General features: G+C 47.2%; 1 protein-coding gene across 1 annotated transcript in view; it reads left to right on the top strand.

Moving 5' to 3' along the window:
- The window catches only part of LOXHD1 (lipoxygenase homology PLAT domains 1), a 156,812-nt gene that overhangs the window by 61,167 nt on the left and 68,456 nt on the right, over positions 1–27,189 (top strand). The window contains exons 12-18 of the mRNA XM_053901911.1: positions 152–287; positions 12,262–12,416; positions 14,269–14,429; positions 19,008–19,084; positions 19,975–20,171; positions 22,563–22,755; positions 26,279–26,439. Of these exons, the coding sequence (XP_053757886.1) occupies positions 152–287; positions 12,262–12,416; positions 14,269–14,429; positions 19,008–19,084; positions 19,975–20,171; positions 22,563–22,755; positions 26,279–26,439 (1,080 nt within the window). The remainder of the gene's footprint in view (positions 1–151; positions 288–12,261; positions 12,417–14,268; positions 14,430–19,007; positions 19,085–19,974; positions 20,172–22,562; positions 22,756–26,278; positions 26,440–27,189) is intronic.

Raw genomic sequence — 27,189 nt, 5'->3', positions numbered from 1 at the left:
AGGGACAAGTGTTAATCTGGCACTCTGCTTTCCACAAAAATCCTCTTGACAGGATGGCTGTGGCCTCCCTTAGATGCAATAGCAGAATGGGGCCCCCAGGGCATGGTGTATCTCTGGGACACCCCCTTGCTCACCCAGGACTTCATTCCAGATGACCCTGATGAATACCCTGACCAAGGACAAGTATAACTTCAACTGCAATCGCTGGCTGGATGCCAACGAGGATGACAATGAGATCGTGAGGGAAATGACCGCAGAGGGCCCAACGGTGCGGAGGATAATGGCCAGTGAGTACCCACTATCCTGGGGGAGGCAGCGGAACTCCTCCTCGGTGTGTCAGCAGGGGGCTGGCCCATGAGGTGGTAGTCTCGTCTGCTGTACCTCATCAGGCCCCCTCCAAATGCCGGGTGAACTTAGTTCTCGGCCTTAAGACTGGCTTGAAGGAGTCATCTCTACGGCATGGTACCAGCGCTCTACGATGGTGGGTGTGGGGGAGCGAGGTGACATTTATGGGTCTTCAGGTGGGCTATGGGGATGAGAAGACTCTGCACTGAGCAGTGTTTCTCCACAGCCTTCCTGACATTAAAGAAAACATCTTCTTCAAATTATTCATGAAACGCTCCCCCAAAAGGAAGGCTGTATCTGGTGATTGGCTACCCCTGATGAGTCCTCTATTTCTATTTAAGGCCAGTAGGAGAGGGACTAAGCTTTTAATCTGGGGCCCAGGTTCCACATTGAAAGGGGCTAAGGGAGATCATTTTACCTCTAGGTTCTAGTAGCAGAATAGACAGAGACACAGCACATGTCCTGCCTTTGCCCCTGGCAGACATTACTGAGTGATCACAGCATTCTCTCCCATTGAGTCTGAAATGAGTTTCAGCGCTCTCGATATAGCTCCCCAAGCAGACATTAGCAATTGATCAGAATTGGCACTTAAGATGATTAATCTATTTACTATCACTGTGGTAGTCCTTAAGTTTTTAATAGTATAGCAATATTGCAAAATTACGGAGTTAAGAATATGTAGAAAACAATGTCACTCATAGTTGCAGTAACCCTTCTAAATATTTGGATAGTGTCACTTCTCAGACATTTGTACATCTAATAGAAGCTCTGTATATGTTTGTTGAATGATTTAAATAGAGGTAAATACTCAAAAACTTAGAAACCCCACATAGCGAATATCAACTACAAAAGCACCCTGTTAGTCTAATTAGGCAGTGCTTGCAATTATGTATCATCTACTTTATGGTTCTTCTTCATTTTTAGATAAAAATGTGACCATAGAATATTTGGGTTCAAGGCCTTTAAAATAGCCTGGTGCAGTTCAGGAAAGTGAGGCGTTCTTGCCCTGATCATACAGTCAGAGAGAGAGTCAGACCTAGAGCAAGGTCTCCCACCTCCTGGTTCAGGGTCTACACTCTGTCTTTTCACGTTCAGTAATGTTTTCTGTGGTAACAAGGCAATCATGTCCCTATGGACATGGTCAATAACAGCATTATGCCCCAAATTGAGACTTACTATATAACATGTAGCCCATCAAGGCAGAAATAAACCTGCTCTTATTGGATCTGGCCCCTTTGTGCACCAGAATTGAGCCCGAGAGGAACGAGTGGGGCTGGGGTCTTAGGACTAACCCCTTCCTCAGTCTTTCTAACCAATTCTCACGACTTTAGATCCTCACTCCCTGTTTCTGAAGTGACCCTGCTGCTGTCATTCCTGAGCCTTTTTGCTGGTTGCCTCTCAAATTGCACAAGTGAGAGCTCTGATCAGTTCTCTCTGGTCTGGTAAGTCAGGGCTTCTCAGACTTCCCTGTGCATTATCACCCAGAAGGCTTTTGAAAACACAGCGTGCGGGCCCTCACCTGTAGGGTTTCTGATTCAGGAGGCCTGGGATGGGACCCAGGACCTGTTTGTCTCACAGATTTCTAAGTGGTGGCCCTGCTGCTGGTGAGGAAACACTGTTCTAAGGCATTAATCACCTTTCCAGGGGCTCTCAAGCCCCCAAATTCTTGTTGCCATTGTCTATATTTGTCCCTCTCCCCTAGCTTTATGGATGAAACCATTTTTTGTTTGGTTAAAACTTGAAAATACTGAGAGATTGTCATTTCAGTGAGGTTTTTCTACTTAGAATGCCCCGGATGTTCTTTCCCTCCACCTCTTCCTTACCCTGACTGAAGCCTGGCTTCCCCGTCCATCCGAACCTGTCTTCTCTCCTCACAAACTGTGGGGCCCGGGGGAGGGAGTTCACCTGACTCCCTCTGCACTCTCAGACTTGGGGCTCACACCATCTCACAGTGTTGCCTCTGCCCCCGATCAGTCCCATCTTTTGGTGGCCTCTGCTTACTTTCCTCTTTCGCTGAAGGTGATGTGGTGTGCCCCTAGGTCATTGTCCACACCTCCACCTCCTGCCATTGTTCTGGGGGCAGTGTTGTTAGTCTGCTCGGGCTGCCGTAACAAAAATACCACAGACCAGGGGCTTAAACAACAGAAATTACAGTTCTCACAGTTCTAGAGGCTGGAAGTCCGGGATCAAAGTGTCAGCAGGGTTCGGTTCTCCTGAGGCCTCTGTCCTTGGCTTGCAGACGGTGGCCTTCTCTCTCTGTCCTGACACGGTCTTCCCTCTGTGTGGTCACGTCTGTGTCCTGATCTCTTCTTCTTATGTGGGCATGAATCGCATTGGATCAGGGCCCACCCGGAGGACCTCATTTTATCTTAATCCCCTCTTTAAAAGCTCTGCCTTCCTATCCTGTCACACTCTGAGGTACTTTGGGTTAGGACTGAAACATATGAATTGGGGAGGGGACTCAATTCAGCCCCACCCCAGACATGCTGATGAGAGTCTCTGAGGCCTGTGCCTGGTAATCTGCGTTTTAATCAAGCATCCCAAGCAATTTGTTTGCACATCAAGACCTCAGAGCCTCTGTGCTGCTTCTTTCAATGTTCATGTGGAAAATCTCTTCACCCACACCCTGGTCCTCATCCACTTTGCTGATCGCTACCTCTCACCCACTTACCCAGTCCCCTCCGTCCCCGTGCCTCACTCAGGATCAGCCCATGAAGCTCCTCTGAGCAACACGTCCCACCTCCGGCTCAGGCTCCTGCCTCCCAGCCCTCCCATGACCTTGATGGCACTGCACCCTGTCCCGAAACTCCTTCTAGCTCCTTACTCCCAACACTTCTCCTCGCCTGTCTCACGGACGTGTGGAGGATGGATTTTCGGGGCGAGTCTCTAAGAAGTCATCAAGGGCAGAGAAAAAGAGGTCCTGGGACTGGGCAAAGATTGGCTAGACTAGAGAGATGATAAATCCAAGAGAGAGTTTGAAGGTGACTGTGGCGGGACTTGGTGAAAGAATGCCATGGAACACAGCGGTGAGGTGAACTTTCTGCTCAGGATGTTGGAAAAAACTGTAGATGAGGTGCCATTTGAGCTAGGTGTTCTCTGAATAGGGATGTGACAGATAAGGAGAGATCGTGGCAGGAAGAGCATGTCTGTAGGTTATATATGTAAACGTGCATGTAACATCTTTAAAAGGGTACGAGATGTGGGGCTATCATAGCTGTTGGTTTTTGTCTTCTGTGATGCTGCTAAAGAACCCTTCCAATGAAAAAAGTCTCTAATGAAGAGCTGAATCAAAGAGCTGTCTGTCCTGGCTCTAAAGGCAGTTTGGTGCCTTCTGGGGGTCCTTGGCAGTACTTCTGAGCCCATGTCAACTTGGATTCCTCGCTCCCAGATGTTTTATCTGGCCCACATAAATTTCTCTTGTGCTGGGAACACCCACCCTGGTGTCCTTACAACACCTCTACAGGAACTTGGGTCTCTTTTTTTGGTCTGGATACTTCTCTGTAACAGTAAACAGAGCTGGTGACAAGTGCCACGTCCCCCATTGGTACCACGGTATAGTGAATAATGTGCAGGGCTTCCTGGCAGTCCCTTAAGTGGAGCGTCTTAGACTCATAAGATAAGTCCCAGTTTAAAACCAGTTCTCTAACTTTGAAATTGTGTACTCCTGGTTTACTACATACATACATACATACATACATACATACATACGTACATACATCCTAGGGCCTTTCAAAGAAGCAGTTAATGCCATGTCTGAGGGGGAAAGGCTTTCGGGAGCGGCCTCGCTGACTCACGCAGCCCCGGGACATGGACTAGACACACCGCTTATGATGTATGTGCACCCTGCCCTCCCTCAGGAGCCCGGTGAGATGTAGAAGCAATGCGATCTGCGATCCCTACTGCAGGCCCGGCAGAAGTGATGCCACACCGCTGACGAGTGGGCGGGAGACCACTGGACTCGAGTGCTGAAAATCGAAGCTTCTTGTTAGTCAGTCCGAGCTGTAATTTTTAAATTAAAGTACCAGAGGCTCTGGTAGTATGTACCCATCTGTTGGAAGTCTACGCTGCTGACAGCTAACAATACAGCTAGTTTTAATTGTCCATAGACTTCCTGCCAGGATGGAGCCTGAGGACGGACCTCAATGGCTGGTGGGCTGGGAGGGGCCCCTGGAGAAGATCGGGAGCCCCGAGAACTTCCAGCCAAATGGACCTCAGTGCTCCTGAACAAAGAGGCCTGGAATTCCCAGGCGAAGGGATGGCTGCATTCCCTCATCAGTTTGCTTCTGGGAATTGCCGGGTGGTTACAGCTAAAACTGCAGAACTGTCCATCAGAATTAAGAGTCAGCAAGGCCGCTCTTCCTTCTTCCCGTTTGTGCTTCCCCATTTCAGTACTCACTCCACTTCATGCCGTTCATCCCTCTTGCTGCTCCCAGTTCTGTCACTGGGAGCTAAACACAGAAGCATCAGCTTCACTTACGCAAAGGCTGAAGGTTGAAGACACTTCGTGTTTGCATTTCAGCAGAGGTGACTGGAGAAGGCAGAAAGGCTCTAATAAGTTCAGGGGCTGTGGCCCTGTGAAGAGGCAGCGTAGGGGCAGGATGCTTTTGCTCCCACCCCCCTTGGTTCCAGTGCCCGCCTGTGCCAGCTCTGTGGGCAAGCAGTCATTCTCTGCCTGTCCTTCTAACCAGAGCTTTGGCTACACACACTGTGTCTTCACAGACCCACATGTTTAATGGACAAATGATTTTCAGATGTCTCTACATCTCCAGATAAAAGTGGGTATATTACTGAAAACGTAATGTGTGCATTGACTTTAACTTTTTGGTGATTTGTCACATTCCTGGCATACTTTATCTTCATTTGTAGACGAATCATCAGTGAGTAGTGTCCATTTTTAAAAACAGCAGCTTTATTGCGGTATGATTCACGTCCCATACAATTCACCCCCTTAAAGTGTACAGTTCAGTGGCTTTTAGTATGTTGATAAAATCATGCATCCATCAGTACTGTCAAATTTCAGAACATTTTCATCACCCCCAGAAGAGACACAATATCCATTAGCGGTCACACTCTCCTCCCTCTACCTCACTCCTCAGACTCTGACAACCAATAGTCTCTAAATTTTTTTGTCTCTGTAGATTTGCCTATTCAGGACATTTCATGTGCATGGAATCATATAACAGGTGACCTTTTGTGTCTGGCTTCTTTCACTTAGCATATTTTCAAGGTCCCTCCACATCACAGCTCCTATTAGTACTTCATTTCTTTTTATTGCTGAGCAATATTTCATTGTACGGATAGATCACATTCAACTGTTGATGGACATTTGGGTTGTTTCTACTTTTTTGGCTATTATGAATAACGCTACTATGAACATTCAGGTACAAGTGTTTGTGTAGACATATCCTTTCACTTCTCTTGGATATACACCCACCAGTGGAATTGCTGGGTTACATGGTTACTCTTTGTTTTACAGAACTGTTTTTCAAAATAGGTGCACCATTTTGCATTCCCATCAGCAATGTGTGAGGGTTCCAATTTCTCCACATCCTTGCCAACGCTTCTTCATTATTCTTTTTTCCAGGTTGTTTTGGCCATTCTGGGTCCTTTTCAGTTCCATATGAATTTTAGAATTGGCTTTTCAATTCTAAAGGATTCTGACAGAGGCTGTATTTTATCTATAGATCCATTTGGGAAGTATTACCATCTTAACAATGTTAAGTCTTCCAATCAGTAAACATGGGATGCTTTTCCAGTTATTTAAATAATCTTTAATTTTTTCAGCAGTAGTATTTTATAGTTTTCAGAGCATAAGTTTCTCACTTGTTTTTTTAAGTTTATTCATATGTTATTCTTTTTATGCTCTTTTGAAGGGAGATGTTTTATTAATTTCATTCTCAGATTGTTTATTGCAAGAGAATAGAAATATAGTTGACCGAGTATATTAATTTAATACTCTGCAACTTTGATGAACTCATTTATTAGTTCAAATATTTTTTAATGGGATCCTTACGATTTTCTATATATAAGATCATGCCATCCATGAATAGAAATAGTTTTACTTCTTCCTTCCCAATCTGGATGCCTAACTGCCTTGGCTAAAACCTCCAGTACCATAATGAAAACAAATGTTGAAAAGCAAATACCTTTGTCTTATTTTGACCTTAAGGAAAGCATCTGGTCTGTCACTAAAAATTCTGTGTTAGCTGTAGGGTTTCATAGATGACTTTATGGTTTGATAAAGTCCCCTTTTATTCCTAGCTTGTTGATGGTTTTCTTTTTTTGTCATAAAAGAATGTTAGATTTGGGAGCGCCTGGGTAGCTCGGTCGGTTAAGCATCCGACTTCAGCTCGGGTCATGATCTCATGCTTTGTGAGTTCAAGCCCTGCGCTGGGCTCTGTGCTGACAGTTAGGAGCTTGGAGCCTGCTTCAGATTCTGTGTCTCCCTCTCTCTGTCCCTCCCCTGCTCATGCTATGTCTCTCTCTCTCAAAAATAAGTAAACATTAGAAAAAAATTTTTTAAAAAGAATGGTAGATTTTGTCATATTTTTTTTCTGAACCCATTAAAATGTTCATGTTATATTTGTTTTTTATTCTATTGATGATACATTACATTAATTGATTTTCAAAACTTATATCCTTAGGATAAATTCTACTTTGTCAAAGTATATAATTCTTCTTTATGTTGCTGGATTTGGTTTGCTAATATGTTGTTGGGCATTTTTGTATCCATATTCATAAGATATATAGGTCTGTAATTTTCTTTTCTTGTGATATCTGTGTCTGGTTTTGGTATCAGAGTAATGCTGACCTCATAAAATGAGTTGGGAAATATTCCCTCCTGTTCTTTGGAAGAATTTGAGAAGAACTGGTATTGATTCTTCTTTGAATACTTGGTAGAATTCAGTGGTGAAGACATTTATGCCTGAGCTTTACTTTGTGAGTAGTCTTTAGATTACTGATTTAATCTTTTCACTTGTTATACGTTTATTCAGACTGTCTGTTGCTGGTGGCTAGTTCTGGTAGCCATTCTTTTACTTTCATCCTATTTAGGTCTTTGAATCTACAGCGTATCTCTCTATATAGCAGATAGTTAGATCCATTATCAATTTTGCCAATCTCTGTGTAACAGTGTGACTTTTTTTGATATTTGACTGCTGACAACTTTCAAGTTACACTACCCCCCCCCCCCCCCACTTTCTGCCTAATATCTGGGCAATTTGATAAAAAGACTGGATACTTCCTCCCTTAGCACTGGTGGAAAGTTCAAGCCATGCAAGCCCTGACCCCCACAAGGGAACTCTCATCTCTTAATCACCATAAAATCCCAAGCTAGTCATCCTTCCCTGCTGTCTCAAGCCATTTTTGGACCTTCTTGGGAACCTACCGTACTCTCCCCAGAACTCATTATGTGAATAATACATCTTATGTTCACTCTTGGTACATGTGTAGCGTCATCAGCCTTGATATCTGAGCAAATATGGGGTGAAAAACCCATCCTGTTTCTGCAGGATGATGACCACACTCTGCCTTTTGATTAAAATATTTAGTCCATTTACACTTAATGTAATTACTGATATGGCAGGATTTATGCCTGCCATTTTGCTATTTGTTTTCCATGTTTCGAATTTTTTTTTGGTTCCTATATTTTTACATTACCACTTTCTTTTGAATTAAATAAATATTTTCTAGAATACTGTTTTGCTTCCCTTGTTTCTTTTAATATATACATTTTTTGTAATTTTTTAATGGTTGCCCAGAGAATTACAACTAACAACTTAATAGCAATCTAGTTCAGATTAGTACCAACTTAATTTCAATAATGTACAAAAACTTTGCTCCGTTGTAGGTTTGTTCTCTTCCCCCTCCTTTGTGCTATACTATCATATAAATTGCATCTTTATACATTTTAAATCCACCAGTGAAGTTTTATATTTACTGCTTTATGCAATTGTCTTTTATAAGGTATGAGAAGAAAATAATTACAATAAAAAATTACATGATACTGTCTATACATTTGCTATGTTGTTACTTTCCCTGGTGCTCTTATTTCTTTGGTTGAATTCAAGTTGCTGTCTAATGTCTAATGTGAAGGACTTCCTTTAAATATTCTTGCAGGACAGGTCAACTAGTGATGAATTTTTTTCACTTTTTGTTTATCTGGGAGTATCTTAATAGCTCCTTCATTTTTAAAAATAGACTTTATTTTTTAGAGCAGTTTTAGGTTTACAGCAAAATTGTGAGGAAGGTATAAAGATTTATCATACTCTCCATTCCCCCATACATGTGTACCCCCTCCATTATCATCATCCCCTACCAGAGTGATACGTTTTGTTATAATTAATGAGCCTACATTGATACACCCTTAGCACCCTGAGTTCATAGGTTACTTGTGGAGCACTCTTGGTACTGTACATTCTACAAATGTTTTGGACCATTTATAATGGTCCAATGGTTTGGAAAAATTTATAATTACATGTATCTACCATTATAGTATTATACAGAGTAATTTCACTGCCCTAAAAAATCCTCTGTGCTCTGTCTCTTCTTCTGTCCCTTCCCTCCTACCCAATCTCTGGCAACCATTGATCTTTTTACTGTCTCCATAGTTTTGCCTTTCCCACCCTAACATTTTTTAACTGCATCAGGACCTTTAATCCACTCATTTTATCATCACCTCTTCTTGTACTTAGTTTTTTCTGAACCTGGATGAGATTGCATGGGCCACCATTATAATCTACCTCTAAACATGCCCTTATCTTTTCTTCCCTTATATCTCTCTATCATGCTTGCCTGGATAAACCTTATCCTAGGTAAAGCCAACAAGTGACCTATTCAGTTATTGTAGATTTACTGTAGTACAACATGCAGCCTTGCAGACTGGCCTCATTTTATTTTTATTAAAAAAATTTTTGTCTCAAAAATAAATAAACATTAAAAAAAATTAAAAAAAAAAATAAAAGGGAGTGCCTGGGTGGCTCAGTTGGTTAAGCATCCAACTTCGGCCCAGGTCATGTCTCACACTCCATGAGTTCAAGCCCCGTGTCGGGCTCTGTGCTGACAGCTCAGAGCCTGGAGCCTGCTTCAGATTCTGTGTCTCCCTCTCTCTGACCCTCCCTCATTCATGCTCTCTTTCTCTGTTTCAAAAATAAATAAACATTAAAAAAAATTTAAAAAAACTTTTTTAATGTTTATTTATTCTTGATAGAGACAGAACACTAGTGGGGGAGGGGCAGAGACAGAGGGAGGCACAGAGTCTGAAGCAGGCTGCAAGCTCTGAGCTGTCAGCACAGAGCCCAATGGAGGGGTCGAACTCACAAACCATGAGATCATGACCTGAGCCAAAGTTGGGTGCTTAAGTGACTGAGCCACCCAGGCGCCCCAGGACTGGCCTTATTTTATTTTATTTTTATTTTTATTTTTTTAATGTTTATTTATTTTTGAGACAGAGAGAGACAGAGCATGAATGGGGGAGGGCTGGCCTTATTTTAAATTTCTGACTCAGTATATCTCAGTTTGTACTCAAGGCTCTCCCACAACCTGTCACTCCTCTGAGGCTATACCTCTGCCCTCCTTGCAGTCTCTATAGTTTCTTGAACCCTGAAAAATCTAGTCCTTTATCTATGCTCTGGTCATTCTTCTTCTTCCTCTCTAAAGAACTTCACCTTCTCTCCCGCATCATCATTTTTTTTCTCTACAGGATCATTCCCACTTAGTATAATAATCTAGTATCTCACATCTTAAATATTTTATAATAAAGCATCTTTAAACCTAATCCCCACTCCAACTATTATTTCCCTTTTGTATTCCTCTTCACAACAGACTTCTTGAGAGAGGTCTATCCAGGCATCCAGGTGCTGTACCCACTTTCTCACTTCTTTCTCACTCTGTTCAAACTTTGCTGTAGGGATTCTTCCCTTCCCCCACAATTTCACTGAGGCTGCTCTTGTCCTCAACACAAGTCCTTTCCATGTAGCTAAACCAAAGATCACTCTCTATCTTTGGTGGCATTTACTTCTGAAATCATTCCTGCCTTCTCTTGGCTTCAGAGACATGTCCCCCCTGCTTCCGTGGCTGCTTCTCATCTGAGTTGCTAGCTTCTTCTGGGCTTGATCCCTAATGTTGGTGTCCCTCTAATCCTTGTCTACATCCTCTCCATGGGGGATCTCATCTGGTCCCATAGATTTCAGTGGAATCCATTGCCAGTGATGACCAGTCATGCCAACAGTCCTGACTCCCCAGACACACATGCAATTGCCATCTTGGCCTCTCTTTATGAACATCTAATAAACACCACAAATTTATAATGTACAAACAGAACCATTGATCTGTATCTCCAAACCTATCCTTCCCCCTAGGCATCCATACTTCTTATTGGGAACAGTACCCAGTTGCCCAAGCCAAAACCCTAGGAGTCATCCATGATTCCTCTTTCCCTCAATTACTTATCCAACCCATCACCAAGTACTGTTGGTTCTCCCTCAAAAATAGATCTTTAATCTACTGGCTTCTCTCCATCTCCACAGCACCCCAGTCTTAAGCACTCTCCTCTCTTTTCTAGACAACTGTAATTATTCTGTTAACTGGCCTCTTTGATTCACTCCTACAATCAGTTCTCCACATGGCAGCCAGAGTACCGTTTAAAACATAAATCAGATCAAGTTACGTGCTCACTAAAAGTGCTCTAATGACTTCCCATTAGAAAGTCACGCTTTTACCTTGACCTGTCATACCCCCAGTGCTGGCCTTGTCCCCCTTCTGGACTTCATCTAACCCACCTGCTCCCCTCCCCAAGACATACTAGCCTTCTCTCTGCTGGAACATTTGCTACTCATACCCATCCCCACCCTGGGGCTTCATACTTACCTGTACCCTCTTCTCTCAGAGCTTCCTGTGGTCCGCTCCTGTCATTAGCATTTTGCCAGACATCACCTCCTCGCTGAATCTCTAAATCCTTTACACTCACTCACCACACTCCCCCTCCCCACTTCCATTCCACTTTAGGGCACCCTGCTCCTATGTAATCTTTGTTGCAGACGTAACTCAGAAATTTCCCCGGTTATAATTTGTTATGATTTTACTGTCCATCTTTCCTCTCCACCTGCCCCCTCTCAACTCTGCTGTAACCGTGGGGACAGGAGTCTGTTGGACTTGCTCGCTGCTGATTCCCTGTCCTATCATGATGCCGAACACCGACTGGGCTTCAGTCAACATATACAGGACCAATGAGTGAATGAGTGAGTGAATGAGTGAATGAACTTTGCTTTCTAGCTTATTTGAAGTGAGAAGGGAGGCTGTGATGTGTGGGGATGCAGTCCACCTCCTCCAAGGTACATTTTCAACAGAGAAAGGACCTGCTGCCCCTCCCACGGTGGCTGCATTTTGTGCCTTTCAGTTCTGAAGAAAAGGGGGGCTCAGTTCTGTTTCACAAAGAAAAATTCTCTTACTAGGGAAGACAGGACACATATGAATTGGAGGACAACCTAAGACAAAAGAATCTGCTGGGTTGGATGGAATCAAGTGTCGAAATATTTGAATCAGACCTGTGGTCCCCAAACACTGCCAACCCCATCAGAGTCTCCTGGGGGAGCATGTAAACAAAGCAGTTTTAGGGATCCCACCTCTGGAGACTAAAATTTGGGAAGCCTAGGTGGGGCACAGGAATCTGCATTCTTCAAGAATTTCCCAGGGGATTCTGATGCTTGACCAGGACTGGGAGCCTCTGGTTTATGTGGGAAGAGGGACGCTGATCCTGGAGTGGGTTGAGTCGGGATTTGTGTAGCTGGAGAGGGAGCAGGGCCAGCCCAAGCAAGACTTGGAGGGAAAGAGGGAGGAGGCACTTAGAGGCAGGAGCAGCAGGGCCAGTGCTGGGAGCAGGGGGTGGCCAGCCACTATGTCCCTTTCTCTACCTGACAGTGGCCCGGTACCGTGTGACCGTGTGCACCGGAGAACTCGAAGGCGCAGGAACCGATGCCAACGTCTACCTGTGCCTTTTTGGCGACGTGGGGGACACCGGGGAGCGGCTGCTCTACAACTGCAGGAACAACACCGACCTGTTTGAGAAGGGCAATGTGAGTGCAGCCATGCCCCTCCCCCGTGCGGCTCAACTGGTCCCAGGTCCCATGTCCTTGTCTTCTGTCTTCCCTTCTCTGCTAAGGTAGAGCTGATATGGGTGCTGGGACCCAGCTGTCAGAGAGGCTTGCTCAGGGGAATGGCGAACTAACATGCACGGCACCCTCCAGGCTCCTGGGACTGTTGAGCTGGGGCCTGAAGAGCCACCCAGGAGGGGTCATGGTCCCCTCCCCACCTTAAGCATTGAGAAGGGGGCAGAATAGGAGGACATGTGGGGAAGTATGAGTGGCACCTTTCTTCCCTCAGAGGTGGCCAGGTAGGGAGTAATGCTGGGCACCTTGCGTGTGGACCGGAGGACACAGGCTAGTGGAAAGCTGGGAACTTTGCCTTCTCCGCTCGACATGACCACTGGGGGCACCTTGTCGTTTCCTTTTGAAAGAAAAACCAAGAAAGCACTAAACATGGGAATGGAAGAGTTGGGATCTGCTCCTAGCCTCCTTACTGATGTGCTGGGTGCCCCCCGTCATTTTCAGCATCTGTCAGATGGGTTTCCTGGGGAGGCCGAGTGGGGCAATGGGAAAAGTGGCGGGCAGATCTGGGGGCAAACCCAGCCTGGGGCCAGTAGCTCCCTTCCCCCAGACTATTTTCCCATGTCTAAGATGGGGAAGGGATGGATGCCTACCTGTAGCCAGCTGATGTGAACATTAGGGATGCACATATATTTCCCCCCCACCCCCAACAGACCTGGCCTGCAGCACAGAGCAGGTGCTCAGTAGAGTGGTTGTTGCAGTAATGGGAGGCCAGAGGTGCTTACCAGGTGAAGCAGGTTTGCAGACTGACCTCACATAAGTCTTGGCTCTTTCCCTGCCTGGCGATGGCAGGACAAGCCCTGGAACTCGAGTGGAGGTCTCTCCGAGGCCAATCCAGGCTGGCCTGGTTCTTGGGTGGCAAAAGTAATCTGAGTGTTGTGGGTACACGGAGGTTCATTGGGGAGGGATGGAGAGGGAGAGTTCACATAGATCAATATGTTTCCTCTCTCCCTCCCACCTACCCACCCTTTCTTAACTTCTTCCTTCTACCTCTTCTGACTCCTTTGTCCACCAGTCCCACACTCGTGTTTCTGTTCCTGGAGGCTCCCCGATGTCCTCATGTAGGCTTGGCAACTCTCCAGCCCCTACTGTATTTCTGCTGCCCCATTAGCAGGCAGAATGGTGAAATTAGCAAGACCACTAGTCCCCCAGTCAGTATCTTTCTGTGGCAGGAGCCCAAGTTGATTAGCCAAGGAATTAATTCATGATAAATGGTTAGTGACTGGTAACAGCCTAATGTGTCCATCCTCCTGGGAGATCTGCCATTTAGAAAGAGATCATAAAGGGACGCCTGGGTGGCTCAGTCCACTGAGCGTCCGACTTCGGCTCAGGTGATGATCTCACGGTTTGTGAGTTTGAGCCCCGTGTCGGGCTCTGTGCCATTAGCTCGGAGCCTGGAGCCTGCTTCAGATTCTGTGTCTCCTTCTGTCTCTGCCCCTCCCCCACTTGTGCTCTGTCTCTCAAAAATAAATAAATGTAAAATAAAATTTTTAAAAAAAGATCATAAGGAATGGCCATTGTTTAACCAAGAAACATAGACTTCCATTGTTGGGAACTTGATATCGAGTGACTTCCCAGTGGGAGCAGTTAGAGAAGGGGTAAGACCTGTTCTTTCTAGGTATCCCCCAGCCCACCTGTGAAAGACCAGTAGTCCAACCCATCAGCCCTGGCTTTTTTGATTTCTGGGCCCGTGTTTTCCCTTGGTGTTTGGGTCCTAAGGGAGCCACTGTCCAACTGACCCTGCTGTCTTCCCCATTTGAAGGCTGACGAGTTCACCATTGAGTCGGTCACCATGCGGAAAGTGAGACGGGTGAGGATCAGGCACGACGGCAAAGGTGGGGGCAGCGGCTGGTTCCTGGAGCGCGTGCTCGTGAGAGAAGAAGGGCAGCCCGAGAGCGACAACGTAGAGTTCCCGTGTCTCAGGTGCGTGGGGCCTGCTGCTGCTGGCGCTCTCCCGCCTCGGTCCTGGGCCCCCGGCTTGGGAAGACTCAGTCCTACCCACCTCCGTGGACCGGGGAGCGGAGTAGTGGCTGAAGGATGTAGCTGGTGCAAGAAAGAGATGGCCCTCCCGATGGCGCTTAGACCTGAGTCCCCACCCCACCCGCAGGTGCGGAGACCCGGCTCAGGTGTCCCGGTGCGCGGCTACTGTGCCTATTTATGTACCAAAGCGTTCTTACTTTTTAAAGATACAATATGGCAATTGCAGAATGTAACTGAGTTACCTCGGAGTGTTAGTCTCCCACTCAATGAAACTTAAAAAAAAAAAATGAAGATTTAAGATTTCAGATCAGAAGATCAGAGGGTGGATGGATGGCAAGGAGCAGAGAGGGTGGTGGGTGCTCCAGGCTGGAGGGGTGGCATGAGGCACGGGCCTGAGGAGGGGGCTCATGCAGAGGCCGGCAAGGGGCTGACATGCACGTGGGGATGAAGCACGAGGTGGGAGAGTTCGGGTCACCCACTCCTTTCCCCCCTACTGGACCAGGAGGCTGCCTGGCTGATAGCTGGATGGAGCAGACTTATTCCCATCCACTCAAAAGATATTTATTAAGCACTTGCTCACACTTGCTCCCTGACCTCATGCAGTGCGTAGCCTAGAGGGGGACTAAACAATAAGGAAGTGAATAAACGATGAAAGCTGTACTTACGGACTGTGAGGAACGGGATGAAGGAAACCGCACGATGGCGTGGAGGCTGCTGGGAGTGGCCACACTGAGGTGGGGTGGCTTCGAGGTGGGGGCGCTGGGTAATTTCTGTCTGCAGAGGGGACAGTGAGACTGGCTTCCTGAGGAATAAAAAGGAAAGCAGCAGGGCTTCTGGATGGAAGGTCCAAAGGGGAAGCGAAGCCTGATAGGAAGCTTTGCGGGGCCCATGATGTATTAGTTTGCCGGGCTGCTGTAATAACACGCCACAGATCGAGTGGCTTACACCACAGGATTGTTGACGCATAGTTACAGAGGCCAGAAGTTCAAACTCAAGGTATCAGCAGGGCCGTGTCCCCTCTGAAGGAGCTCTGCACAGGGTTTGCCCCATGCTTCTCAGCTTCTGGTGGCCACAGGCTTTCTTGGCGATTAGATGGCCACCTTCTCCCTGTGTCTTCACGTTGCCTTCCCTCTGTGCATGTCTGTGTCTGTGTTCACATTTCCCTTTTTTATGAGGATACCAGTCATTTTGGAGTAAGGCCTGCCCTACGGTGACCTCATGTGAACTTGGTTACCCCTGTAAGGACACTATTTCCCAATAAGGTCACATTCTGTGGTACTAGGGATTAAGACTTTAACATATCAGGGCACCTGGGTAGCTTGGTCTGTTAAGCGTCTGACTCTTGATTTCAGCTCAGGTCATGATCTTGCAGTTCATGAGTTGGAGCCCTGCGTCAGACTCTGTGCTGATGGCTCGGAGCCTGGAGCCTGCTTCAGATTCTGTGTCTCCCTCTCTCTCTGCACCCCCCCCCAACTCATGCTCTGTCTCTATCCCTCTAAAATAAATAAACACTAAAAAAAATTTAAAAAAGACTTTAACGTATCACTTTGAGGGGATGCATTTAAACCTGTAACATGGCAGCTCGGCTCTCGGGGGTCGCAGTGGAGGTGGGGAGAAAGGGCCACACTGGAAGCAGATCCCAGAGGTAGAGATCATAGGATGTGCCCACAAGAGAGAGGGGAAGTGGAGACCCCAAGTCTCTGCCTTCGGCAGATGGGCAGAGGTCATGCTCTTGCTGAAGTGGGGAGCCTGGGGAGGAAGGGTTCTGGGTGAGGAGGGGGAGGGGAGGAAGGTTTGAGGGTGGAGATGGGCTGGACTCGGGAGGTTTAGCCGGGGCACGTTAGGTTTGAGATGCTTGTGAATCGAGTAGCCAGAATCAGGCCATGAGAAATAGATCCAGGAAATGAGAGTGTAGTGATGGAATTTAAAGTCAGGGAAATGCATAGGATCCTTCAGGGAGAGCATGGATAAAGAATGGTGAAGACCGAGCCCTGAGACAGGCCAGTAAGAGGATGAGGAATCTGGAAAGGGGATGAGGCAAAAGTTGGTGTGTCCACACTGCCTGCCTTACTACACGCATGATGCAGGGGGAGTGTGGGACCAGGAGTCTTAGCCATTTCCCTGCTATGTGGCTTTGGGCAAATTTCTTAACCTCTCTGGTCTTCTGCACCTTCCTGCCCAGCATGTGTCTTACGGTGATGGGGAGGATGGAATGGGATTGCACTTTGAAAGGAGCCAGTCTGCCAGAGGCACAGGTGATGCTGATTGCAGGGCACAAGGCAAGCTGAGGCCCCCAAACACCCCAGAGCCCTCTCTGCCCCCAGACACATAAAGTGTTCATGCATTTTTGAGAAAATGGCTTCTCGTACCTTTCTGAGGCATGTGGTGATGGCATTTGCCGACTCGGGACCCAGGAGGACTTTGAAGAAGCTGGAGGCGGGGCTGGAGCTCCATGCTGGTTCTTTTTTCACCTGAGCTGGGAGAGGACAAACCAGGCCTCTTTCTCCCAACTTCTCTGCCAGGGTCAGGTAGGGTGAGCGGTTTAGCTCTGGCAGGTGTGTGTGTGTGTGTGTGTGTGTGTGTGTGTGTGTACGTGTGTGTGCATGCTTGTACATTCTTGTGAGCCCAGGGAAAGAGCAATAAAGTCACCTGTAGAAGGGCTCACCCATTGAGCAGCCTCTGGGTGCTGGGCCCAAGCATCTGAAGCTGAAAGAAAATGGCTGTATTTGGAAATCTCGATCAATACCCTGTAAGTACTTCATTGGAAACTGAAATGGCAAGCCACGGTGTCCCTTTACTGCTGCGGTGGGCCTGGGGATGGGTGAGTGGTGGAGAGAAGGTTGGGAGGGAGCATGGGTTTTCCGATGGCGGAGGGCCTGCTGGATCCATCCTCCCCGTCCCCGTGAGTGGTGGCCAGAGCCACACCCTTCTCTGCAGTCTGCATCTGTGGGAAATGCCGGGTGACCTCTGCAGGCAGTGACCTCCGCAGGACAGGGGTGGCGGCTCCTAACGGAGGGGCTCTAGGCAGTAGTCCCCACTCGCAAATATCTCTCCCTGACCCCCACCCACGCTGGTGTCAGCCTCAGAATTTTACAATTGCGTCTTCACGTCTTGGAATCCCGAATGATTGTGGTGTTCTAGGCTCACAGCATTGAGAAGCCCATGGCGAGTGCAGCCACTCAGCTGCCAGCTAACATTTTGTGTGAGCTAACAGCCGGCAGGTGGGCGTGTAAGTTCGTGTGCTTGGGGTGGGGGCAAGAGAGAAGGGATGGGGATGCCGACACTCAGGTGGGGGTATGTTGCAGAGAGACCGTGGTTCCCGGAGGCCTGAGCTCCGTGTCAGGAGGGCTGGGGCGGAGGCACACCTTGGCTTCCTTCGATGGCTTCTGTGGCCAGGGAGGTGCCTCCCTGCCAGGAGTATAACAGGGCTGGGTTGCCAAGACCAGCTGTAACACAGAGGCAGATGGGGAGACACTGGTCAAGAGAGGAGTGCCTTGGCTTCCCCGCGGTGCTGGAGATCACCGAGGTTGTCTCTTCTGCTGCCGTCACCTATATCACAGACCCTCGTGAGTCCTGGGGCCTGGGCACCTGGTGCTTGCACGGTCGTCTCATTTCTCAGGCTGCATCCCATGCTCGGGGCAGATGGCGCTTTTTGGGTGACCAGTGCAATATGTTGCCCCCAGGTGGGTGACCAGCAGAGAGCTGGGGCCATGGCCCACTCTAACATATAGAGGAGTCACCACCATCAAACCCAGCCCTGTAGGGTCCAGACCCAACTTCTCCTTATTGGCAAATCTCATTCTTCCTTGAGGACTCAGAGCAGAGCCCCTTCCCCACAAACTGTCCTCATTGCTCTGAATTCCTGTTGCACTTACTCTGGTTCGACAGCCATCCTTGTCCTGGTCTTCAGCACTTTGGCCGGTCTAGCCTGTCTTCTTAACTGGACAGTAGGTTCTCTAAGGGCCGAGCTGTGTCTTTACTGATCTCCGTGCATCATCTCTGCCGTCTCCCCTCCCCAGAGCCCTCAGCACACTGCCACGCACATGGTAGGCTCTCCCAAAACGAGGTGATTGTTTTTGATGATAACAGTGACACCGGTGTTCATGACTTTCAGGACAAGCTCTTTACTGTGATTGCCAAGGTCCTACATCCTGTGACCCTTCCACCTGTCTAGCCTTCTTTGCTGCAGGCTAGCTGCCCTTCCCCTACTGCCTTCCATCCACACTGGCCTTCCACCAGCTCCCAGAGGCTCTGCTCTGTCCCAACACTTGCTGTTCCTTGGAGATGGCACCTTCTTCTTCTCCCAGCTAACTCCTTGTCACCCTTCCGACATCAGCCAGTACTGCCTCGTCAGAGCCGTCTTCCTCCCCAGTCTGGGCAGGGACCTTTGTTCTCAGCCCCCCTAGAGCCTTTTCCTTTGCTGAATTCCCAGTTTTGGCCTTTCTGGTGACTCTCCACGAACAGTGTGATGGCTGGTTGTTGGCCACTCAAAGAACTAACAGCCCCTTGTCTGCCCAACAGGTGGCTGGACAAGGATAAGGATGATGGTCAGTTGGTCCGAGAGTTGCTGCCCAGTGATAGCAATGCAACACTGAAGAGTAAGTTGTCCCGAGACCAGGTGGTGGGTGTGCCCCTGACGAGAGAGGCGTCCTCCCGGCTCTTGCACTGTTCACATCATTCCCGGAGGGCAGCAGTGGGGAGGGTGGAGGGGAAGAGGCTCTGAGGGAGGATCTGGAATCCTCTTCTCTGTAGTCTCTTTGTGGCATTGGGTATGGGCCCCTGAGTGCACACAGGCCTCTGTTGATGAGAGCAACAAAGGAGGCAGTACCAGCCAAACAGACGTGTCTATCCTCCCTTGTGCACCTACGATGCAGACCTTTCTGGGTGATAAAATGGAAGAACACCAACATGGCATCCTGTTTCGTGACAGGGAGCTTCGGGCCCACATGAGGATTTCACTCCTGGCTGGCTACTTCTGAACTATTGACATCTTGAGCCAAACATGTAACCTTCTAAGGCTCTGATTCCTCACTTGTAAAGCCAAGATCAGAATACATATACAGTGCATATATAATGTGCTAAACACGGTCTGCAAAGCTTGACGTTCCTTTGTTTCAGTGTCTTCATCCATCAGATGAGAAACTGGACAGGGTGGTTGTTTGAGGTCCTTCATTCAAGTCTTTTACACTCAGTGGTCTTTGAATGCTTTCCTGTTGTCGGCATGTTCATACCTTGTGGGCAGGCCAAACAGGGATCAGCGTCCCAGTGTTGTTGATGAGGGGACCTGGCAGAGATGAAGGGAGCCCTGCCCTATCACAGGGCAACTTACGGAGAGCAAGGGTTAGGCTGCTGACCACCACCACCCCACCACCCCCCCCACCCCCCGTACCAGTGTCCTGCCCTGGCTGCAGATTGCCCTCCTGCTGCAGCCCTTTCCACCCACCCTGCACTAATCCCTCCCTCCCTGCCTCCCACCTTGGACTCCCAGACTTCCGCTACCACATCAGCCTGAAGACCGGGGACGTCTCTGGGGCCAGCACAGATTCCAGGGTCTACATCAAGCTCTATGGGGATAAATCTGACACCATCAAGCAAATTCTTCTCGTCTCTGACAACAATCTGCAGGACTATTTTGAACGTGGCCGGGTGGATGAGTTCACGCTGGAGACCCTGAACATTGGAACTGTAAGTCTCCTTCCCAAGACCATGTGACATGCTCTCACCCACCCCGCATGTGTCCACGTGTGGGTGCACGCACACACTCACATGCACACGCACTCATGCACACATTGCACACTCACATACACACAAACACGCTCTCACATGCACATGGGTGAACACATTTTAAAGGGAAAAAATGCCCTCTTGGGGGTTAGCGAAGTACATTACTTTCCAGCTATGACCCGGAGCAGCAGAATATATGTGAACAGTGGTTAAGCTCCCAGAGTCCGTTTAGGGACAGAATGTGTATTTTTGGTGTCTATAGTTCCAACATTTCCTTTACCTACATAGGCAAGACCAATGTAGCTGGGTCCCAGACACTGGAGAAGGGGACACAGGCATGTGGGGAAGGAAAAGAGGAGAAGGGAAGAAATGAAAAGAGGGGCTGAAAATCTTCCCAATTCCAAACTTGAGTATCCATCTATCTGAATTATGCTCAGGAAACCTGTTTCAATGTACAACCCCAGCAACACTGAAGAGATACTGCCTTAGAAGATGGCACCTGAGGGTGTCCCTCTGTCAAGGACCCAGTGGCCCGGCTGCTAGAAGTCTGAGCAGTTCATCTAGAAGAACACAGATCTAATGCCCTCAACCATAGTGTTGGAAACTTTTCTGGAAATGTCCAAGCTGGGCTTCTTGTTAGCACCTGTCCTTCTCAAGGTGTGGCTAGCAGGAATTGGGATGCTGACAAGCTCCCATCTGTGACCTTACTTTCCTGTCCCTTTCCCCTCTCTCTAAGCCTCACCATATTTCAGGTACTCCATCAAAGTGCTCTCATGTCAGTCATTTATCCCTTGATGGTAATGAGCTTAAATCACAGTCTTCCTTCCTCAAAATGTATTTACATTTTCAGCTGAATTAATAATCGTGGAGTGAGATGCTGTTCCCTTTACTGAGGATTTCTGGCAACATCCCCAGATAGATGAGACATCTGAGGGGAGGGGGATGGCATCTGGGGCCTTTCCTTGCTTTTTTGAAACCCCCTCAACAAGCAGTGTGGCCAAGAGGTTGGGAGAGCCAGCTCTGGCTGCTGATGGCCAAGGCTCCACGTTTCCACTTACCTGCTGAGCCTGTAAGTTTCTTCACCTTTGCTTGTCCTCATTCATAACAACAGGGGACACCAGGGGGATTGTTATTGGCATTAACCATGTTGATAGCACCCACATGCCCACAGTAGGTGCTCAGTAAGCTGACGGTTAATCAACAGTCGCACCATGTAGGTGCTAGGCACTCTGGAATTGAAAGAACTTCAGGAGTTCTGTCTTTAAGGAGCTTCCCATCCTGTCAGGTAGAAGACACTTGTCCCTGTCTTTATTCTTCCAGCTGATCCCATTGCTGTCCCAGCACCACAGACAATGAAGCTCTCCTGTGGCCCTTGGCACTCACCCAGAAGGCTGTCAGGCTTTGTAAACAAAGCTTGTTTCCTTCCTACGATTCCAGGGGACCCAGGCTACATGCACTCCGTTCTGATGCTATTTTCATTATCAGCCGCAAGAGGCACTTAGCACTCATAAGAGCGAGAACAGGGCTTAGAGGAACAATTTTCTAACTCTAGCCTTCTGGCACCAGACTCATGGCTAGCATTACCCCTTCAAACCATCACAGAGAGAAGCTGAGGGGAGGGGGAGGGACCAGCAGGGATCTCAAGGCTATTTGATAATTCCGTCTAATGTTCGAATCGCCCCGTAAACAGCATTAAAAAACAAAACAAAACACACTAAAGGGATTTGAACATTGAAGAACCAAGTACTCGTGAGGATGGTAACATGATGATCTACGCAGTGGTCTGTGTTAAATGTAAAGATGTTAAAATGTAAAATAGCAAAGCAAGTGGACTACTGAGCATTACTGGAAAGAGAAAGATGTTCCTCAGGGCCAAGAGTGAGAGAAGGGATTGAGCACAGAACCGAGGGGTACATCAGAGAAGAAATGCAGAAATGGGTACGGTACTGTCTTGTTTAAACAAAGCAAAGCCAAACCAATAACACGGCTACCGAAGCAAATGGTTAATGTTTTGAATGTTTGCTTCCTTGTGTGGCCACCACTCAACACAATCACAGACATACTGGAGTCACACCCGCTCCCCAACTTGCTTCTCACAACTACCACAAGGGTGAGCTCCTCTTAAGAGGAGGGAACAAAGGCTCTGGGCGGGAGAAGTGCCCCGACTGGCTGATGGTGGACAAGACTGGGACCCAGCCTCCTCCTGCTGAGCCCCCCTCTTCTGGGGAGCTGGAGGTCTGGGTCAAGGAAAGCAGTTTGTACCAGTGTTGGTGGTGGGTGGGAGGTGGGTGGAAGCATGGAGATTTCTGTGCACCAGCTCTTTGCTCACTCGCACCCTGGGTTTCTTTCTAGATCAGTCGGCTGGTGATTGGGCATGACAGCACGGGCATGCACGCCAGCTGGTTCCTCGGCAGTGTCCAGATCCGCGTGCCCCGCCAAGGCAAGCAGTACACCTTCCCTGCCAACCGCTGGCTGGACAAGAACCAAGCTGATGGGCGCCTGGAGGTGGAGCTCTATCCCAGTGAGGTCGTGGAGATCCAGAAATGTATGGAAGCAGCAGTGATGGGACCATCAGCATTGTTTCCCTGCAGGATGGGGTTGTGGGGAAGGAGAAGGGACTGTGGGGTGACTTAACTTGATTCCAAGGGGGAGGCTTAGGGGAGATGATGGGGCTTCTGATTGCCTGCGGTGCCATGGTTCTAGGAGGGGAAAAGCGGCTCAATTTACAGATAGGGAAAGTGAGGACTCCGTGGATGAAATATTTTTTTCTGGAATAAAGGCAGCAAATGACTCTATTAAGAAATGTACATTCTCAGCCCTGTGTACAGGAGTTTGAGACATAGTCTGTGTCTTCTTCTGGGAAGACTGGCTGAGGAGATAAAGCTGTTTATTTATTCATTTATTGAATAAGTATATATAGTGACTGTTTCTCTGAGCCAGCGCTGCCCTAGGCACAAAATAGGCGAAACTTGCCCTTGTGGAATTTACATTCTACCAGGGGAGGCAAACAATAAATATATAATACAATGCCAAGTAAGAGCTATGAAGAAAATGAAGCAGGATAGGATGTTAGTAATGACATGGGGGTGGGGGACTTTTTTGGACAGGATGACAACATCTCTGAATGAGGGTGAAGTTCACAGTGATCTCTCCTCAACTATCCTGTAGGTTTCTTGACGGCTGTATCATATACACATGCTGTGTAATGGTACCTGCCACTGTGAAGAATCAACTCTTTCTCTTTTTAGAAGTTAGAACTTGATTTCCATCACAATAATACAGGTACTAGTTAATAAGATACAGATTTTTAGAAAGCAGTAGTTTCTTTCTCCTTACCATCTCCCTTCTTCAAAGGTAACAGTTGCTTTCACTTTCCCTCTGAAGTTAATCTCCATATTTTTAATAATTTGCTTGCCAATTCCTTGATTATTTTATTCATAGACATGAACTCTTGACTTCTTACAATGGAAGAGGAGGGTTTAGCTCTTTTAACACACATGAATGTGTGTGTGTGTGTGTGTGTGTGTGTGTGTGTGCATCCATTCCTCCCAGCCTTCAATAAAACTAAATCAGTATTCAATTTTTACATTATTATGACTATGTAAATAGTATACATTCTGAAACACATACTGTATGATGATAACATTTCAATTTTTGTACAACTCTTTGTTTTTTCTGGAGTTAATGATAGCCTCAGTTTTCATCTATATAGTTTTCTATATACCCATCTGTATTTCTATATACCCACCTATCTGTATTAGTTTGCTAGGGCTGCCATAAAAAAATACCACAGAATAGATGGCTTAAACAACAGAAATCTATTTTCTCACAGTTCCAGAAGCCAGAAGTCCACGACCAGGGTGTCAGCAGATCACATTTCTTCTGAGGCCTTTTCTTTGCCTTGCAAATAGCTGCCTTCTTGCTGCATGTTCACATGGTCTTTCCTTTAGGTATTTGCATGTCTGTGTCCTAGTATCTTCCTCTTATAAAGATACCAGTCATATAGGATTAGGGCCTCACTTTAATGACCACAATTGAACTTAATTTTCTCTTTAAAGTTCCTATCTCTAAGTCACATTCTGAGATACTAGGGGTTAGGACTTCAATACATGATTTGCGTTGGAGTACGAGATAATTCTCCCATAACATCATTTTATCTCCATCTCCCAATAAAACTAAAATTCTTTTCATAATTCTGTTTCCTCTCTACCTCCTTCTGCTCACTCCTTGCCCCAAGACATTCCTTTAGGAACCTCTGTCCTCCTGCTCTCTAGGCTGCCATGAAGCTGTCCTTTTGGGACTTCCTTTTGCCCATCTTTTTGGAAATTCCTTTCTTTTTTGATTTCCTATTTCCTGGACTTCATGTCTTTCTCTTCTTTGGTTTCTGCCTTCTTTTCATTTCTACTGGATAGCTTCCTGAGAAAATGTGCATGGAAGAGAAAAGTTGAGACCTTGCATGTCTGGGAATGTCTCACAATTGATCAGGAATTTGGCTCATTATAGAATTCTTAGTTAGAATTCATTTTCCCTTAAAGTTTAGAAGGAATTATTCTACCATTTTCTAACTCCCAGTGTTGCAGTTTGGAAGTCTGATACCATTCTGGTATCCAACCCTTTAGGGTTTTTTCTCTCTAGAAGTTTATGGGATCCTATTTTTATACCTGGCATTCTGAAATTTCATGATGTCCTCACTGCCTTTTGTGATTTTAGTTTCATCCATTAGTCTGGATTCATCACGGGCTCCTTCTATGGAGAATTTTTTAATTCTGAGACTTTTATGGGTATTTCTTTAACAATTTCTAACTCTCTATCCTCTATTTTCTTGGTAAGATGTTGCAATTCCTCTACTTTTCTTACCTTTCTATCATTTGTTATTTTGTTCTTGAGAAATTTCCTCTATTGTTCTTATGAGCTGTCCTTGACTTTATCCTTACTATGGACTATTTTATTTCAGCTACCACATGTTGATTTCCAATAGCTGGTTCTTGCTCTCTGAATGGTCATTTTTATCATAGTTTTGTGTAATTCTGGCTGCCTATTGCTCTAGGATCTGACAGAGGGAATGAGGTTGTGGGTTCTGTCCATTCAGAATGCCAGCTTTTACTGAATCCCCCTTGTGCAAATGCTTGCCTACCCTCACTGCCAGCTGATCCTGGTATCTCTAGTTCAACTTCTTTAGGCTCTCAGCCAGTCCTCTTACTTTCTGCCCCAAATCTCTCATATTGCTATGGTAATGGAAGAGACCCCATCTTGTTGAAAATAACAATCTTACCTTGAAAATAAAAATCACGATATCATCTTATGGCATTTCTGCGAGGGTAAGTCTTAACAGTAGTCGCTGAAAAACCATGATCCCATAGTTCTGGAAGACATCTCCCTCATCGTCAGAAATGGTGCACACCTAGTGGTGCACACCTCAAACACATTTCCACCCTCTAACTGCTTACTAACGTATTACTTAGGACACAGACAACTCTCTCTGGGTGTAGATGTATCTGTTGATGTCATCTGAAAGGTGCATATATTTAAATAAAAATTATAATTTCAGGGGTCCCTGGCTGGCTCAGTTGGTAGAGCATGCAACCCTTGATCTTGGGGTCATGAGTTCAAGCCCCATGTTAATGTATGTATTTTAAGAAAAGAAAGAAAGAAAGAAAATTCTAATTTCAGTCCCTTGTCCTTTACTGAACATAAGGAAGCCTTTGCTTCTTTCTACTCCGTGGTGTCTGCCCAGGGGCCGGCAGACAGCAGCGAGTGCTCACTGGTGTATTAACGACTCCTCATGCCTGGCTCTGGAAGTCGCGTGTGGTACAGTGGATCACTGGGCTCTGGAGTCTGATTGCTTGAGTTTGCCATTTCGACCACCTACTCAATTCCTTTAAGCCTCAATTTGTCAGCCTGCAAAATGGCACTGATAGTCCTCATCTCGATGCTGCAGAGAGGGTTAGATGAGATGGTGCCCGTGAAGCACCAGGCATGGCACAGGGTCAGGAATGTTGGCTTTGCTGCTATCACTGCTATTATTAATATTACCGAATGTCCTGTTTTCTCCCCACGTGCCCACCCAGTGGTCCATTATGAGGTTGAGGTTTGGACGGGGGATGTGGGCGGTGCAGGCACCACTGCCCGAGTCTACGTGCAGATCTATGGCGAGGACGGCAAGACAGACGTGCTCTTCCTGTCCAGCCGCTCGAAAGTTTTTGAGCGGGCATCCAAGGACACGTTCCAGGTGTGTGTGGGTAAGGCAGCGGGAGGGTCCACAGAGGGCCAGGGGATGCCCCAAAATGAAGGGATTGGACTAGCTCAGTGGTTCTCGTCCCTGGCTTCTTAGAATCACCTGGAGAGCTTTAAGGAAAAAAAAAAAAAGTGCTGCCTGGCCCACATCCGGATCAGTTAAGTCAGAACCTCTATGGTGGGATGCATTTTCGGGGTATGCTTCTGAAAGCTCTGCCAGGAGGCTAACAAGCTGCCAATTCCGAGAACCGCTGGAGTAGATGATTCTAATTTGACAAAATATGGCCTGAAGCCCCTGGTTACTGCATCCACTGCCAGCCTGTGATTCTACAGCTCTCTCCACCTGTGGGCAGGGCCACACTTCGAGGCAGGATCTGGGGAGGAGCCTCCTGGCTGCATTCTCGACGCCCCAGGATTCTGCACTTCCCTTTGAGTAGAGAAGAAAAAGATGAGAATGTGAGCATGTTGTTGGCAGGGGAGGAGAATGCAGGTGTGATGCCCTGTGGGGGACACATGAATGTTTCCTGTGGGATACTAGTGCGTGTGAGTGAGTGTATGCATGTGTGTGTGTGTGTGTGTGTGTGTAAGCAGGTATGTGTGTGCAGGGAGCATATTCGTGCTGGGTGCTCTGTGTGTGTTTGTGTGCCTCAGGTCACTTGGCCCTCGGCAAAGAGTCCTACCCCAGTGCCCGGCAGGGTCTGATTGAGCTGGGTCAGGGCATACGGAACGTTGGTGCTGGAGGGGG

Source organism: Panthera pardus, unplaced genomic scaffold, assembly GCF_024362965.1.
Source record: "Panthera pardus isolate Hobbes unplaced genomic scaffold, ASM2436296v1 HiC_scaffold_15, whole genome shotgun sequence".
Taxonomy (NCBI): domain Eukaryota; kingdom Metazoa; phylum Chordata; class Mammalia; order Carnivora; family Felidae; genus Panthera; species Panthera pardus.
Note: the sequence above shows the minus strand (reverse complement) of the source record. Positions and strands in the feature narration are given on the sequence as shown.